Source organism: Gambusia affinis, linkage group LG05 (assembly GCF_019740435.1).
Source record: "Gambusia affinis linkage group LG05, SWU_Gaff_1.0, whole genome shotgun sequence".
Taxonomy (NCBI): domain Eukaryota; kingdom Metazoa; phylum Chordata; class Actinopteri; order Cyprinodontiformes; family Poeciliidae; genus Gambusia; species Gambusia affinis.
In genome coordinates this window covers 20,171,085-20,189,282 of record NC_057872.1, presented here as the reverse complement: position 1 = coordinate 20,189,282, position 18,198 = coordinate 20,171,085, and the positions used below count along the sequence as shown (strand labels likewise).

The 18,198-nt window shown below is 38.4% G+C and overlaps 1 protein-coding gene across 2 annotated transcripts; it reads left to right on the top strand.

Annotated features, from left to right (window-relative positions):
* Positions 1 to 31: 31 nt before the first annotated feature.
* pklr (pyruvate kinase L/R) lies at positions 32 to 17,192 on the top strand. 2 transcript variants are annotated; one of them, XM_044115988.1, is made up of 12 exons: positions 32 to 105; positions 5,974 to 6,138; positions 9,416 to 9,507; positions 9,634 to 9,765; positions 10,648 to 10,834; positions 11,667 to 11,940; positions 13,051 to 13,201; positions 13,878 to 14,030; positions 14,128 to 14,294; positions 15,583 to 15,649; positions 16,684 to 16,798; positions 16,909 to 17,192. In XM_044115988.1, exons 2-12 carry the CDS (start codon positions 6,000 to 6,002, stop codon positions 17,010 to 17,012), a joined length of 1,581 nt encoding a protein of 526 aa, XP_043971923.1. In that variant the 5' UTR covers positions 32 to 105; positions 5,974 to 5,999; the 3' UTR covers positions 17,013 to 17,192. The 2 variants fall into 2 exon arrangements, with proteins under 2 accessions (XP_043971923.1, XP_043971921.1); XM_044115986.1 differs by lacking the exon at positions 32 to 105 and adding an exon at positions 2,263 to 2,434.
* The last annotated feature ends 1,006 nt before the right edge of the window (positions 17,193 to 18,198 follow it).

Genomic DNA, 18,198 nt, shown 5'->3' with positions numbered 1-18,198 from the left:
CATGAGATGGCGCTAAAACTCACAGCTGACACACCCCGTTAATATTTTTTCCCCTACTTCCTTTTCATGTGTCAGTCTTTCCCTGCCTCTTGCGGCGTCCAACAGGTTGGTAATTTTTTCCACTCTCAAGATTCAAACTGTGAATGAATCTGTTGTGATGGTCAGTGTGTAATGTAGGAAACATTCCCGGAATATTTACTTTATTTAGAAGGCAGATCTGCTGCTTGGAGAGATGCCTTCCCTTAATTTTTGGCCGTCTTTTTCCTTTTAAAGTAGGTTAAAGTGAAACACGGAAAGATTTCCTGGTATATCTCCTTTTTCCAGCGTCACATTTTCATATTAGATTCAAACCGACTTTGATTTTAACTGCGGCCTTTAGCTCTTTTGTGACATTGTGCAGGCTCGGGTTGCAGGTTAGACTTCCAGTTTTGGAGCAAAGGTCTGTTTAAGTTAAAGATTTACACGTTGCATTAGTGTGGGACGGTGCGTGACCGTGCGTGGACACCACTTAGCAGAGTAAACTGTGCTCATGAATGGAAAACCTCATTAAGCTGCCATTTATTACACACACGTCTCGTCTAATTTCTTACACTGCGGGGGTTTGGGTTTTTATACTCAAATGGCAATTTGCTGCTGCGAGTGTAAACAAAACTTGCCGGGAAATTACTGAAGTGTAAAAAAAAAAAATAATTACAAGTTTCATTTTTATGCAAAAGACGGTTGTCAAAGAGGTCTCCCAGTTGAAACACTTTAACAATCTAGCGAGAAAAATGAACCTAGAGAGAAAAATATATGGATTGGGTCAAAATGTTGGTTTTAATATCAAAAACAGCATTATAACTATAATGTTTCCAATTACTTTATAGCAGCAGGTTGTGTTTGTGGAATAATATAAAACATACAGGATTTGATTGTTGTGTGAACGTAGTGAATTTTTTGTAATTTAATTACGGTATGTTGACTACAAGGTGCATGGTTGTACTGTTGCTGTTCAGCATTTAAAGCCATGGATTCTAATCTTTCTACATGTTTTCTTGTTCTCCCTGTGAAGCCTGGCTATTTCTGTCTACCCTGAAATTAATTAATCTCCCTAAATTGCTCTTCGGTGTGTGCGCGCGAGTGTTTTCTCTTGAAATAATAATAAAAAAAGAAACACTTACTAATGCTCTGTGGAAATCTCAAGCATTTACAGTCGCTCTCACCTTCTGACGTTTTGGTGAACACGTTAAATCACTCAAAGCAGCTCCTTTTGAGCAGTTCACATTACTTTTGTAATCTTCTGCTGTCAGATACAACTCAGACTGATTGGAATGACTTTTCTCTATTATTAAAAGTCAAACATTTTCTATGACTCAACTGGCTTTCTGAGAAACATCAGCAGCTTCTTAGGACATTTTTGTTTTGTCCAAGCGACTCTTCAAAACCAGCTGCTGCTGTAAAGTAAGAAACTCTTTAGTGTTTCACAACATTCATTGTGCTGTCAACAGATAAATCAACACAATGCGATGAGCAAAACAATTAAGACAAGTTAAAATATAACTTTAGCCAGGTTAAATTTGTGCAGCAGTTTTGTAGTTTTATGCTGTAGGGAAGGGGTGTCAAACTCATTTTTGTTTTGGGCCAAATTAAGATCATGAATGCTCTTAAAGGGCATAAAACTCGTTCACAAACTGTTAAAATATCAATGAATTCTTCAAATTAAACAACATTATTGAACATCTTTTCAGCGCCTGTAGGATTTTGTGTTTGTGGTACTAATTTGAAAATCTTTGCAATATTTGCGCTTTTTTACGACAGAAAATGCAACTTTTTATTCCTCGCTGTATTGATTGTGGACTATTATAATCTGACATCAGGTAAGGCTGAGGCAGCTGTTTAGTACAAGTAAGAAAGTTTTTTTTGTCAAATTTTTGAGAAAAATCTGCAATAAACTCCAAATTGTAAGCGCAAAAAAGTGTGTGAATTTGCTGCTTTTCCATGGACTTCCACAATAATTCTCAAGAAACTGGGGAGACTGATTGATATTATTTGACAGTAAACAGATACAAACTGCAATGATTTGATTGATAACATAATATTTAAGCACATTTAGTGTTTAATCTAGAACCTGGGGGGCCACAAAAAAAGCTATGGCGGGCTGGATTTGGCCCACGGGTCTCCAGTTTGTAGAGCATCTTGCTGTCTTGGTACCATCGTGGGTTTGTTGACTCAAAGCGTTGACGGTTTTAGCATCATATTGACCCGCTCAGGACTAATGCAAATAGTGTGAGTGGGAGGAGGGAGAGGAGGGAGAGGGAAAAGCTGAATGAAGACTCTCGTTCTGGTGAGATGGGACTCAGTGAAAGACGAGCACACAACTTTGAGAAGGATAAATTACACAAATAAAAGCAACAAATTAAAACGAGGCTTGAAGCTCCTGGATGGATGAAAATGGGTAAGTTGATCAGTCGCTTAGAATACAGTAGAAATTACTCTTTTTTTTGTCCCACAGAGGAGAAATTCAGCATCAGATACAAAAAGTTCCTCAAGTGGTAAAAAATATTTAAAAAACAAGCTTATCAATAACAATAGTAACAGTATTAATAACATACTGTACAAAATTATAACGTAAAGACAATGTGCAGCTATTAGAATAGAGATATTATCCTCACACACTATGGGAAATGCAACTGAGTAGGATGACTTCTTAAAATGTGCTTAATTTGCATGTGTTTCCTTATTTGCAGGTGAATAAGAGATTCGACCAAATTAAATCAACAGTAACATGTTTTAAAGTTTGAAATGCTTTAAGACAATGTTGCTGGTTTTTAGCCAGTTTGATGGTCAATGTTGGAGCAGAAAACAGTTTTTCCATCTGATTGCATACAGCACCTGCAAAATTACTCATAACCTGGAACTCAGTCATTTTCACGAACTAGCTGGAAACTTTGTGTTTTATTCAGATTTTATAGGACAGACTAAAATGACACGTGGTTTTCAAAACTTTTATTAATAAAAAAATCTGAAAAGCTTCTTCTACGCTGCTACCCCTAAATGAACTTCAGTCCTGCCAATTGTCTTAATTTAATCAGAGTGTTATTAAACTGTTGTTTGAAGGGTTTAGAGGTTTGTTAGGGAGCTTTGGGGAACAAACAGCATCACCAAAATCACAGCAGATAGTTAAAGGGAAAATAAGCAGAGAATCTTAAAGTTGGGTTATAAATTATTTGATATCCTGAGCTTTAAACATCTCATAGATCACTGATCTATCAGATTTTCATCTGAAAATGGAGAGAGTTTGGTACAAGTGCAAAACTGCTATGTCACTGTGGTTCAACTAGGAGAGTAATTGGAGAAATAACTCTGGTAACTCTGGAGGAGCTGCAGAGTTGGTGGAAAAATCTGTTCAAAACCAAGTTACACTTGGCGTTTCAGGTCAGACTCATGTTTTGTAACTCTGGTGTCTTTGACCCGAGCTGTGCTTTATTTATAACCAGCTTTCCAAGAACAGGAATCGATGTGTGTGTTGTCAGGTGCGTGCACACATTTCCACGTGAGGGAGAAAGGGTCTGAGGGAGGCGGATCTCAGTGGGACCTGTGATGATGTGTGCAGCAGAGCGGCAGAACTGGGTCACAGGGAGGCGCAGAGAGGAAGCAAAAACGGAAAACTGACAGATTCTGAATCTGCAGGATGGAGGAGCTTTTATGATGCAAAGCTCCTAGACAGCAGACGCTGTCAGGAGTTTTGCAGGCTACCTGTCCATTAAGCATAGAGGACTCTGATGCAGTGTCAGAAATAATGCAAATGATCTGTTTCCTCCTTGTTTTTATAAGCGTAGCCTGCCTCCTGTCGTCCTCTTTCCTCAGCTTTTCACACCCTGTTGTGCTGTTTGCACTGACCTTGTCTGTCAGTTCTGCCCACTTTTCTTTATGGTCCATATTCGGCTTTTACTACTTTAGAAAACAAAACAATAAAAACAGGCTCGACTGACTGTGACATCCTTCGAAATGGACTTAATTATTAGAGATCAATCCCTCCAGAAGTCTTCTGCATGAAAAGCCGGAGCTAATTTTTCTGGTTTAATCTCTCAACTCTTCACCACCAATGGATGATAGCATGTCGAGTACCGCTAACTGCTAACCGCTAATTGCTTCTATTTTTAGTCTAAAAATAACAAGACGGGATCTCTGAAAGAATTCTTGGAATCAAATTGTTTGCATTGACGAATGAAAAGCAGAGATAAGTAAACAGAAGACCAGCCATTGCCAGGTCAAACTCAAACTTCAAATCGATACTTTCTAGAATCGTAGAGCCGTTTTCTTAGAAACAGATGTTACATGTTGAACGCCAGGCTGCAAGGCTGGTAGCAATTTTTCTCTCTGACAGAAACCAGAGGTCCAGCTGGAAGAAAAAGGAGTATCAGATTTGTCTTTGTTAGGGGGACACAAACAGACGTGAACACGGGTGCAGATCTTATTGTGCATCTGCTGCAGCTGCAAAAATAAAACCGTCGCTGTGATGAAGAACCGGGAGCTTTTATTAGTCACATAGAGAAGCAGCTTCTACCCTTTCAGTCTGTTTAAAACACACTTAGGTGCTTTTAAGCTTGTTTCAAAGCGCGCGTTGCAACATAAGATGAGCCCCAAATGAAGTGGGTCTCTTGTGTTGAAGCAGTTCAAACCAAAAGTACCAGATTTGCATTTATTAGTTCATTTCTGTAAGCATTAGGTGCATTAAGTAGACATAAGTGAGACCTGTTGGATTATCATGAGCCTTAGCGGTGATGTGAACAAAGTGTTTTGCTAAGTTTGATGTGTTTTATTGGGATTTTGTGTGATAGAGTAACACAAATTAGTGTATAATCGTAAAGTGGAAGGAAAAGGTTGCATATTCCCTTCTGTTGTCTCTGCAATAAAAAAATCTGAAAAGTGTGGCTCACATCCTCCTGCTCAGTTCAATGCTTTAAAAACATCATTTGCTTTGGTTAGAGCTATGAGTCTTTAGGAATTTGTTTTAGCGTTAGCTTTTTTTTCAGATGAGACAAAGAGCATCTAAACATCAATTATCAAATCTTTGAGCCTGAGCTGAATGAATGTCTGGACTTTAACTAGACCTTTCTAACACATCGATATGCTTTGGTGTAAGCCATTCCATCGTAGCTCTGACTGCTGCATTTACACTGGGATTAAATTAGTTTGTTCAGAGAAACCAGCTACGCTTTATCTTTTTTATGAGTAGCAGAGTAGAGGGGGGCAAATACAAGTACCAGACACACATTTCAGTTTTGATCAGCAAATGAATGTGGAAAAAAAAACATTCCTAGTATTTTGTGATGCGTTTATAACAAAGCAAAATGTGATAGTTTATGGGGTGTAAATACTTTTATAGTCTGCTTTATGTGAAGCTTTGCGACTGAGTGACGCGTTTTATCATTTTATTTCTAACAGATAAAAGATTTATTTTCCTCTTAGACATTTAGAACATCACTCTGACCACAATCAAAACAACAGAGATTCAACCACGTTGTTCCACCATATCTTCTCTGAGCATCTTGAACGCATCATTTATCATCTTTCTGACGTTTTGCTCCACTGAAGAGGGAAACATTATTTTAGAACAAATATCTTGTGCACCTTTCAGTCGCCTGGAAAACCTTCTGCTTTGAACGACTCCCTGCATTTATTACCTTTGTACTCTCAGTTTTCAGACACCCTTTCAGTTCTCATCAAAGAATATCTGCAGAGCAGTGGCTTGTTGCTCGTATTATTAGCTGCTAAACACAGATGAATGTCAGCATGTAATCCTGTGTGACCCCTGCAGGTGGTTGTTAATGTCAGCCCAGCGTCTCGGTGAAAATTAGAAATCGATCATTCTTTGTTATCACTGATCCAGACATCACTTTGCACCCTTCATTCATTTTCACAGCTGGAGTTCGCAGCCGCGTTTCCTCAATTAGCTTCTCCCCTCTGACGGCGCTCTCCTTGTCCCCTCAGCTCTCATCAGGCGCTACTCGGATGTGATGACAATGCCGGACTCTTTCATTCAGCGCCAGCAGCTGGACGCCAGCATGGCTGACACCTTCCTGGAGCATCTCTGCCTGCTGGACATCGACCAAGAGCCGATCACAGCCCGCAACACCAGCATAATTTGCACCATTGGTGGGTGTCACAACCGACCCAGACGGCGGGTTTGGGCTCTAGGTTTGTTTTCTGACAGCTGTCATGGCCGACTTCCTGTCACGACAGACGTGTCCAGCTGTCAGTGCGCTGGCGGAGTTTGTTGGTCAGGAATTGCAGCAATAAGTCATCAGAAAATTAGAAGAATAGTTTGAAGGAAAAGTTATTCTAGGTTTTTTTCTGTTAGTTTTTTTTTTATTCCTTCTCATCCTTCTCATTGAAGGCTACAATGTCCTGAAAAAGGTTTATTTATAAAGAACATTTTACAAGAATACTAATGGTGCTCCACATGTTTGGACCTGCATGTACAATTTTGCTAATTGAAACTGTATGTTGGAAGCAAACGATGGTTATCTTTAACATCATATCAGTTTAAACATCCCCACAGACAGACTTTTACTAACATGCCATCTCTGTGACATTCATTAAAAATTATTCTGGGACAGAAATCCCTGCATGTGCTCAGAACCACTAAACGTGATTAACTCTGTCCAATAATTTATGGGAAGATTAGGCTCTTCCAGTCTAAAATCTCTGCAAATCTAATTCACAGATATGGTATTAAAAATAATTTAGCAACTGAGAGTGGAGATTTTTCCTCTGGTCTGTTGAATCAACCCCTAAAATGATTTGGGGTAGTTATGGACAATGCTTTCTCTATGTAGAAAAGCAGACAGAACAAAAAGCACACAAACCCAGTTGGGTTCAGTGGTGCAGATGACATATGAGTGAATGCACATTTGTGAAAGGAGCATTAGTATTCAATTATAAAGACAGGCTGTGGAACAACAAATGTTTCCAATAAATCTGCCCAGAAAAGAGATCTACTTTACAAAAAGAACCATGAAGTTTGCAGCTTTAATCAGTTTGGAGAGTCTTATAGGCAAATAACCTGGACAATTATTCTACTAAACAGTGAAGAATTGGAGAGAGAAGCTGAATAAAAGGGAGGAATGAATGATGAGAATAATAGGCAGGAATATTGGACGGCACCAATTTGATGCTGAATGAAACTGGACTGTAATTAAATCAATTTTATTGATTTGGGCATTGTGTAACTGAATCAAACCTGGGCTTGTTTTTTTTTCATAGTTATGTGAGGAACAGGTGTACTACAATAGGGTTGCATCGACCCTTTGTCTCACTACACTTTATATTAGTAAGAAATCCAGAGGTTGTTTAAGCAACAGTGAATGGAAGCAGCTGAAAGTCTCACTGATACCTACCAACATTTTCTCAGAGAAAACCACCACACCACTCAAACTGCATGATCTGTCTGAAGGAGTGCTATAGAAACCTCTCTTAAAACAAATCCTGCACATTGTTCTGGATGGGAAATGTTGGAATTAGCATCTGTTGTTCATTTGGCTCAGACATCGAGGATGAAAAAGAAAATGAAAACTCTATGTACAATTGTACCAACAGAGGAGATATTCACTTGTACAAACTTTGCTGATTTTGGGTGGAATTAAGGGAAAAGCTGTAAAATAAAGTGGCCTAAATATTTTATTCTGATATATGATGTACATCTAATTTTATTCTTTACTCAAATTAGATGGAAAACTCTTTCCTATGTTGATGTTTTTCAAAGCGACCACAAGTATCAATGGTGACGTCACATTTCATCCAAAGAGTGACAGATTCACGGTCAGAGGTCAGAGGTCAGACGTAAATGTATAGACCTGGAAATATGTTAGGAACGTGTTGATGTTTAATTAATAGTCATATTGATCTTATTGGTCAAGCATTTATTTTATTTAGCATTTGGTTAAACCATTCATTTAGTTTGTGGCTAAATATGTACTAAAACTATTATTTTTTTATTTTATAGACTTCTGTCGTAACAATGTCTCTTTAAGAGCGACGCAAAGCATGATGGGAGTAGAAAGTTCATTATCTCTTTACCGTGATTGTATACGGTAAAGAGAGAACTCAAATCGTGGATTTTGTTTAATAAAGTTGCACAAAAGCGAAAATCTATGCCTTTTTAAGTATTTTTTAAGGGTGCAACGTAAACAATGAAAAACCCAAGCATGGCGGACATTGTTCATGGAGGTGGTCGTAATTTTCTTAATACTGTAAAAAACTGTTACCAGTGTTTCACTACTCATTAATTCATCATTTTCCTGTTGCCAAGGTCTTTAATGTCAAGAAAATAATTAGTTTTCTGTTTGAAACAGGCAGTATTGCTAATGCTAGTTTCTTTTTAGAGGAGTCTGGTTTTAAAGATTCTTCTATCTGCTTCATAAAAAAATGGGAAGACCAGTTGAGATTTATTGGTGTTTCATGCTATTAAGATTTTCAGGTGATTTAACCTCAAAGCATAATATCTGTCATTCCAACTGAACTGAGTTAGATTGAAGTTTCATACTGAAACTCTTCTTGTTTAATTGCGTTTTGAACATTGAGGAATGGATAAATGAGGGATTAAATCACAGGAGAAGGTGTCCAGTCATAAGAGTCTTGGCCTCTTGGACCTTTGTGGATCCCAGCCTCGTTAAGCGACTCTAACAGTTTGAAGTTTTACTTTAAGCATGAACAGACTTTCTGCAGCTGAAGAAACAACTCAGACAGTTATTCACACCCACAGCTAATTTAGTGTTCTCGTTTACTGTGATCCGGTTATGTTTGGCCTGTGGGAGGATAACTGAGCAGCCCGAGAAAAACAATGAGAGCAATTAGCAAAAACTGCAAACTCCACACTGAAATAGATGTTAGAATCAAACCTTGCTAACATAAAGCCGGCTTTAAATCCCGGCTGAACGCGTTACTGTTCAAACAGGCATTTGCACGATGTTCATTTGGATTTTTTTGTTTATGTATTTTTATTTTTGCGAGGTGACGTTGTGTCCTCAAAGCACGCTTTAAATAAAATATAGAACTATTATTATTATAAATACTTATACTGCTTCAAAAGGTTACTTATTGCTTCATGTGGTGGCAGACTTCTGGGTATTTATACTAATTTACATGCATTTATGGGAGGCAACAGGGTTTCCCGCAAATTAGGATTTGTAAAGGAAAGGTGTGCGGCCACCTGTGTGCACACGGCTTTATGCATCCGACACACTTTTCTAAACTTTTCCGTACGCCAAGTTTCAACGTGAAAACTGTGCTCTCTTTTACGCATGAGGCCCCTGCTCTTTAGCAGAACTTATCTGGAAAACTTGATATAAAATAGTAAATTTATTGAAAATATAAGATTTGATTTGATTGGTGGTAAGTTTCTTGTTTAATTATGATCTGTGTCATTTCTCAGGCCCAGCATCTCGATCCGTCCCGAAGCTCCAGGAGATGGTCAAGGCGGGGATGAACATCGCTCGTCTAAATTTCTCTCATGGAACTCATGAAGTGCGTGAATGGCAGTGATTAATGCTTCCCTCTGCTCCTCATTTCACAATCCAACAGCTTGCACACTATGGTCATGCTGTTGGATTTGCACTCGGTCATAAATTACTCTCGTTCTCTGCCTTTTAGTATCACAGCGAGACCATTATAAACATCAGGGAGGCAGTGGAGACCATAACATCTGACCCTTTGTATTATCGAGCAGTGGCCATTGCTTTGGACACAAAGGGCCCAGAGATCCGCTCTGGTCTGGTGAAAGGGGTGAGTGTGTTACGCCCGTTTATCAAACACACATAAAGAAGAGCAGAAAATCTCTTCTCCCTGATGATGCCGGTTTGTTACAGGTTGTTATTTCTGTTGGAAAAATAACAGCTGTGGGCGTGAGATGCTTCGCATTTTCATCATCATTGTATTGTGTTGTTTGTGATTCTGCTGCCTTTAGCCTACTGTGCAGAACAAATACCTCCAAGGTTTTGGCAGACTCCTCGTGCGTTGATTAGCTGACAAAATGCACCAAGAGAAAAGTGATCCCTGCTTTCTGTGTCTCATACATCAGTTTAACAGTTAGTCTGGAAGATTAAGTTGCTTCTGAACTGCTTTTTGTCTTTTTACCTTCTTTGTGCTCCGTGTTTACATCGTATCTACAGGGCTTGATAAGCTATTCTGCTACTTATCCTGTCTGTACGCCAAACCTCAGTGTATTTTATTGGGATTTTATGTATTAGACCAACACAAAGTAGCACAAAATTCTGAAAGAAAATATATTTATGCAGATTAAAATGTGAACAGTGTGCATTTTCTTTGTTTTGTAGATTAAATTTTGTTAAGAGCAAAAAGAGCATTAGCTCTTTAGCAAGTTAGCAATTCAGACAAATAATCCAAGTGACGCCATGTGTACACTAAAATAAATATTTATTTTGAAGAAAACTGGAGCTTCCCTCTGGATTGTCTTTTTGCGATTTATTTCATGGAGATTTTGAAGCCATTTCATGTCAACACCTCCCATCTTCAAGTTTTGCCAGAAAAACGACAAACGTGCTTCTCGTTTCTAAAAATGTTTTTCCAGTCTGTCAGTCCCCGTCAGGTTTTGTTTGTGTGTGTGTGTGTGTGTGTATTTGTTTTTATGTCTGTGTTTTTGTGCAGAAAGTGGAAGAAGAGGTGGAGCTGGTGAAGGGCAGCCATGTGCGAGTCGTCACCGCAGAGAGTGACAAAGACAAGACAGATGGGAAGATAATCTGGGTGGACTATCCCAACTTGCCTAAAGTCCTGGAGAAGGGAAAAAGGATTTACATCGATGACGGCTTGCTTGCGCTCAAAGTATTAGAAATAGGTAACAATGCATTTTAACATCCCCACTTTTCATTGGTTAAACAATCTAAACACAAGCAGAAAATCAAAAAGCTATAGAAGTGTTCATACATTTACAAATATCTGCTATTGTTGTCATGAGACTGGGCTTTTAGGTATATATATATATTTTTTTTTTTTTTTTTTTTTTGCAAGTTTTTATTTAACAAAGTGAAAATTGGTCTCAACCAAAAATGCATGGTTAACAGTCTCAACAACCAACAATTCAACATGGCTGCCAGCTGGTTCTGATCAGCCCATCATCAACACCATGAAGGTATTTTAAATTTCCAAAGTATTTCAAAGCTTTCCAAATGTTTAGTTTTGACTCCTAATGGAACTGGGACCAATAGAATAAGAAAAAAAACCCTAAAATAATGCACTAATCATCAAAAATGTTTATATTTAGCTTTTTCTGTAAATACATGTGTGTACAAATATGGTCATTCTGTGTCCAGCAGGTGAAATAAATATTGAACACATCATTCATAGTAACTGTATTTCTAAAGTTGTACGGACATGAAATTTTCATCAGGTGTTGGTATCAACCTAAATAATCTATACACAGGAAGAAATCAAAACAAATACGTTCAGAAATTAACTTACGTGTAATAATGTGAAATGAAACAGGAAAAAAGTATTGAATATTTTTACTGGTGTTTATTTCAAAAGCTTTTGTTGGTAAGGACAGCTTTAAGACTCCCCATTTATGGAGAAACTAGCTGCATCTGCTCCACCCTGAGATTTAAATCTTGAAGGTTTGCAGGAGTGTTGTTAATATCCTCTATATAATCATGCTGGTCTTGCTCCTGCAGGTCCGGACTGGGTGGACACGGTGGTGGAGGCCGACGGCGTCCTCTGCAGCCGTAAAGGCGTCAACCTGCCCGGCTGCGATCTGATCGGCCTGCAGGCGGTCAGCGCGCAGGACGAGGCCGACCTGAAGTTCGGCGTGTCTCATGGCGTTGACATGGTGTTCGCCAGCTTCATCCGGTCAGCCCACGATGTGAAGGAAGTGCGTCGGGCTCTGGGGCCTCACGGTCGACACATCAAAGTGATCAGCAAGGTGGAAAGCAGACAGGGAGTTAAGAAGTAAGTTGGTAGGAATTTTTTTTTTTTTAAGTAAAACCATTTGGGCAACAGAATCTGCAGGCAGCTGGTCTAATAATTAGACTGTGACAGGGCTCATAAATCTGTAGTTGATGGTGGTCTGGCCCCCTCCATCAGGCTGGTAGTGAGGATCATTTGTCAGCTGTGGATTTGACGTGTTTGATAAGCGAGCGGTGTGGTTGTCTGTGTAAATTATTGCCGCCATTAAAAATATCAGACACAGTTTATGTCGCACCTCGGCTGCCTGCGTTACTTATCAGATGCTCTGCTGCAGCTTCGACGATGTGAACACCTAGCTTGACTTGCATTCACTCTGGCTTTTACTGCTCAAAGAGACACACACATTTTGTACATTTTCTAATTAACCAACTGTTGCACATTCCTCTGGACTGGAGTATTTTTATAACTACAGAGTGTTTATGTTAAAATATGCCCTTGCTGTACAATATTTTTATTTTTTATGATGTTTACATTTTTAGATTTTTTTGTCTGAACCTTTTTGCTGGTATTGCCTGTTGCTTTGCTGCTGTTCCACAGAAAAATCCACTTTGTGGGACAATAAAGGATATTTGTAATTCTATAAACTATTTCCTGCACTTTTTTCTTGCATTTAAAGCTCACACATAATTTATTTTAATTTAATACAAGCTGTTTAGAAAATTCTTTATTTTATTTTATTGCAACCTGTGTTATCCCTGCTTTTAAGTATATCTTAATTCATTGTGCTATGTTTATTTTTCATTTCATTCATATTTTTTAGTTTTTTTCTCAGTTGTGGGATGTCAGGAAAGAACTTTATTTATAAAACAGTTTTTTTAAATTTATTCATGGTTGTTCATTGTTATAATTTATGCATTTAAGTTATTTTTTAATAAAATATAAATTATAATTTTTATTTATTTTTTTTTTTATTTAAATGCAGTTCAATATTAATATTGTGTGTTTTTTCATGTAATTAGTCAGTATTATTTGTTTTATTTTCAAATATTCAACTTCATTAACAAATTTTATGTAATTCAGATGTCTTAAAATATACTTTATTTCTTCCAATTGAAGCATTTCACCTCCTGACACTTTTTATTTCCGTGTTAGCTTTGAGGAGATCCTGGCGGAGAGTGATGGTGTGATGGTTGCCAGGGGTGACCTGGGAATTGAGATTCCTGCTGAGAAAGTCTTCATCGCCCAGAAGATGATGATTGGGCGCTGCAACTCTGCTGGAAAGCCCGTCATTTGTGCCACACAGGTCAGAGCGCAACTGCAGCCACATGAAAGAACGCAGAAGTGATAAAGTGTCGACTCGTAACGGCAGCTTTAGCTTGTCCAGCATCAAACAAGTCAGTGGAAACCTACATTAAAGATGCTGATTAACCTTCTCCTCCAGCATAATGCACCAATAAGCAATTTCTCTCTCGTACTCGTCTCATCTTTCTCACACAAACCCAGCCAGAGAGACGCATGCTTCCACGCTCCTGCAGCCATGTTGAGTCACAGTGCTGCATGTTGTTTATGCTCCCGCTCTTGACTCGCAGTGACAGCGTTATAGCAGGTTTTCTACTCGAGACCTAAGCTCACAAACGGCACCTACACACTAATCAGCGATATCTGCAGCTCCCTAAGTGCTGCAGGAAATATGGTCTCTGTTAGGCGACGCTGCAAGCTATCTCATTTTCCAACCGCCGGCCCCTCTTATTGACTCGTGTTGTTTCGTAGCCGGTTCACTACTAATGATCTTTGAAATTTATACTTGATTGCCTCTGTGTGAATGATCTCTTATTTCCCTTTCATTGTTGTGTAGTCTATTTACAAAGCCCCTTACTTCCTCTCTTGGATATTTTACCACATTATCTGTTTCTTCAGTCTTTTATTCTGTGACTAAGACTCTTTAAAGGAGAGAAATGGTGTGCTTAATGTGTTTTTAGATGTTGGAAAGCATGGTTTCTCACGCACGGCCGACCCGAGCGGAGAGCAGTGACGTGGCCAACGCCGTGCTCGATGGAGCCGACTGTGTGATGTTATCTGCGGAGACCGCCAAGGGACACTTTCCTCTAGAGGCAGTAGCAATGATGCACTCAGTGAGTCTCACAGTGTGCAAGCATTGGTCCGTTTTGCTGCATTTCCATTAGAAACACTCATTTCTTCTGTTTGCTGTTCACGTTTGCTCGATGTTAGATCTGCAGGGAAGCAGAGGCCGCCATCTACCACCACCAGCTGTTCGAGGAGCTGCGTCGGCTCACCCCTCTGTCCTCTGACCCCACAGAAGTCACTGCAATTGGAGCTGTGGAGTCGTCCTTCAAATGCTGTGCAGGGGCAATTATAGTCCTCACCACCAGCGGCAGGTGAGCCATCGCCCCACTGGCATAAAAGTTCATGTTTACTTTACATCTCTGTAAATATCTGTTCACTTTTCGTTCAATCTCTGTTAGACAGAAACAAATTGTGATGACAATCCTAACCTATAGCCAAGGTTCAGATCACTAGTATGACACGACTCTTAGATGTGTTACCAAATCTACGTACGTAGATACAATACTCAAGGCCGTAGCATTGAGTATTTTATCTCTGTACATATATTTTATTTTTTGTGTCACAATTTACTGAATTTTCTTGGGAGTTTTGGGTGATTTCTGCACCTGTAAGACTTTAAGATGACCTATTATACTTCATTGAATATGTTAGGATTATACAAAACAATATTCTCTATATTTTTTGTACAAAATCATTCTTAGATAATGAGATTTCAGTCTGGTCAGTTCTGCCAGAATGAGTTACTTTAAGGGCCTCTTGTAATTTTAAATACCAATAAACTGTATTTTATTCCAGTTTATATAAATAAGATGAAATTATTTGTATAAGCTGGAGTTCATGGATATTTTAGCAGTTTGTGAGCAGGTTTTATCAATACATTCTGGCATTCATGATCTTAATTTGGCCCAAAACAAAAAAGAGTTTGACACCCCTGATCTAAATGGTTATAATGCCAGCAACAGTGAGTCACTGTTCACAAACTGAGGCAATGTGGAGCAGTGGAGGATGGATGGAGATGCTGCAGCATTTCCTAAAACACAAAGCTAATGCTTGAAAACCTTCCAGCCGGGCTGAAATCACAGTAGCCGACAGCAAAGTTTTTATTCCCTCACGTTGCTTTGTCTAGGTTTTTAGTCTCTTAATAAGTGAAATCATGATTTGAACACTGCATTTCGTATTTATTTATTTGGGTTATTTTTGTGTGATGTTCAAATGTCCTAAATCAGTAAGATGCAACAATATCTGTAAGGAGGCAGACTGCTAAAGCCTGGACGGATCATTAAGCACTGAGGAAAAAAGGTATACTGTCTGGCTAACAATGAGGAAATTCAGACATACATTCATCATCTACCTTAACAGCAAACAACAGATGGGATCTAGAGAACCTTTGACACAAATCACCTGAAATTATCAGATGATAACCTCCTCTGGTAATTGAGAGCTGACTGTTGTTCCTCTCTTAAATTAGACATATGGAAACCATAAAATTTAGTAGAGACACAGTGAAGTTAAATGAGTGACCTGTGCTTAACAACGCTAAAACCAACCTTTAATATATTTAATTAAATGTTCTGTCCTTCTCTCCACCTTTTTCTCCAGGTCGGCACACCTCCTGTCCAGATACCGGCCTCGCTGTCCAATCATCGCCGTCACCAGAAGCCCTCAGGTTGATAAACTCGGAGATAAACAGTTGTGTGTTTGTCTCGGTTTAAATTACAGCTTAATTGTTGCTGAGTCATCCGTCCTTAAAAAAAAAGAAAAAAAACTGAGCAATGAGCGACGCAGTCATTATTTACTCTCACTGTTGTAAATATTGACAGTGTGGACACATCAGAGTGAAAATTAAAGACGTTGTCTGCAGAAAAAACCTGGAATCCTATAAAAACATTTAATCTAAAATTATGAGCTCAAAGATGATAAACAGAAAATGAAACTGACAACAAAAGCAAGAATACTGTGAGGAGTTAAAATCATGGAGATGAGGTGAGCAAAAATATATAATTTATGATTGTATGAACCAAACTCTGGCTTATTTCTATTCTCTAATTTCATCAATTTGCTTTACTGTGTTGTGTTTAAGCTGACACCTTCAAGCGGTAAATGATTTTAAAGTAATGCTGATCTTAATGCTGAGTTTTGAACAGGGAACACTTTATGTGAAGGGGTGAGCATAAGACTGACATGAGACTGTCGTTAACATGAGACATGAAAGAGTCTTCATAAATGTTTACGACTGTTGTAACAAGCAATAATAAGCAAATAATGACACTTTTAATGCAAACCTGCAACAAAAGTTAATTAAAAGTGTCAACTTTGCATGCAAATAATGAGACATTTAATGTAAAATCACATTAAGATGTGCATAAAAAGTCAATTCAAAATGTCAACTTTGCATTAAAAGTGTCTTTATTTACCAAATAAAGACACAAGCATTCATGAAGACTTCTTCATGTTGATGATGGTTGTTATGTCATGTTAAGACTGTCTTATGCACACACCGTCAAATATAGTGTTACCAAAAAAATGACTAATCCCTTGTCAGTTTAAAATTATGAGTCACTTTATGTTGATCTGTCTTAAAAAATAAAAGCTTTTTGATTTATTTTTTTTGGAAAGGCTATAAGAGTGTGAACAAATCCAAACACCGGAAGGGCAAAGATTTTAAAGTAGAACAAAAATGGCTGACTGCATCTTCCTCAGGTGGCGCGTCAGTCCCAGCTGCTGAGAGGCGTATTTCCTGCTCTTTTCCACCCTCTTCCTGCTCCCGTCTGGGCCGACGATGTCGACAACAGGGTCAACTTTGGCATGGAAATAGGTCAGTGGGTGTGTGCGCGTGGGTGTGCGTGTGTGTGTGTGTGTGTCTGATGTTTGCTCCCATCATCTTCCTCTTGAATTTAAATAATTTTCACTCACATTTCTCTCCAGGGAAAGCAAGAGGATTCTTCAAGTCAGGAGACATGGTGATTGTGGTGACGGGCTGGATCCCAGGATCCGGTCACACCAACATCATGAGGGCAGTGAGCGCCTAGCAGCTACGCCTCCTTACTACATCCTAAATCTGACCCCCATCTGCGCTGGGAAGACTTTATGGTGAATGTGGTTTTCACTACAGCACTGTCGCAGTTTGAGGTATTATGAGGAAACATGCACTGGTGAATCTGGTCTCATGTGTGATGAATGACTCCTTCAAATAAAACCTGAAGCTTGAACTGCGGCTGTCCTCTCATTACTGTCAAGAAGCTAACTGAAGCTAACTTTAGCTTCTTTATGCATTAAAATCAGATTTTATCTGTGTGTTTGTCCATGTAACACGATGCATGGATGTGTTTAATAAGGTTGAAGGTTATCTTCAACCTTATTAATAAAGGTGATCCATATTCTTTCTTGCAAATGTTCTTTAATCCTTAAGGCTTTTTGCATTTCCCTCTTCTAAAAATACAATCTGCAAACATATACAAGCAAAAACAAGACTTTAAAGAATAAAGAAGTATACAAAACATATACAAGATACAAAATGCAACCATAACACAAAAACAAGGAGAGAAACTCTGGAATCAAGAAAATGAGTCTGTATGAAATTAGTATTAAAATAACTCAAAACAAAAGAGTAAAAACAAAACTCAAGCACTTCAAAATGAGAAACAAAAAACTGCAAGAATAAAAATTTATAATAACTTGGAAAAAAAAGCTTTAAAACTCACACCAGAAAATATGCCAAAGAAAAAAGTTCTTACTAATAAAAATGTTGATCCGAAAAATGAGGAAAATATGAAATGATTGCACCCGTCCATCATCTATATCCTCTCATCCTTGCACAGATTGGGGTGTGTGACTTCATAATTCAGCTGCTGCATATCTCCAGTAATCAGTGAATACACCCAAAGGTCATCGTCCTAAAATAATATATGTCTGGACATTTTTATAGTTGTTGCTAATGTTGTGGATTAATTTTCCAAGAATCTAAGTAGATTAGGTTAACATATGTTCCTCCTGAATGTGAATTAAACATCTTCTCTTTTTCTGTTCAGTCAGGGTTTGCAGTTCAGATATCAATGTTCTTTTGATTATCTGGATTAACAAATCTGAATATTTAAATTTTAATATTCTTCTTAAAGTTCTGAGGATTTAATTTTATCTATAAAATGCAATTTAAAAAAATCAATAACAGATACAGATGAAATCAGATTTACATGAACCTCTGATCTCGGTCCAAAC

Excerpts from the sequence above, each read along its gene's own strand:
- pklr (XM_044115986.1), top strand. Across the intron at positions 6,139-9,415 it reads CAGCATAATTTGCACCATTG|GCCCAGCATCTCGATCCGTC; the intron begins GTGGGTGTCACA and ends GTCATTTCTCAG. Across the intron at positions 11,941-13,050 it reads AGCAGACAGGGAGTTAAGAA|CTTTGAGGAGATCCTGGCGG; the intron begins GTAAGTTGGTAG and ends TTTCCGTGTTAG.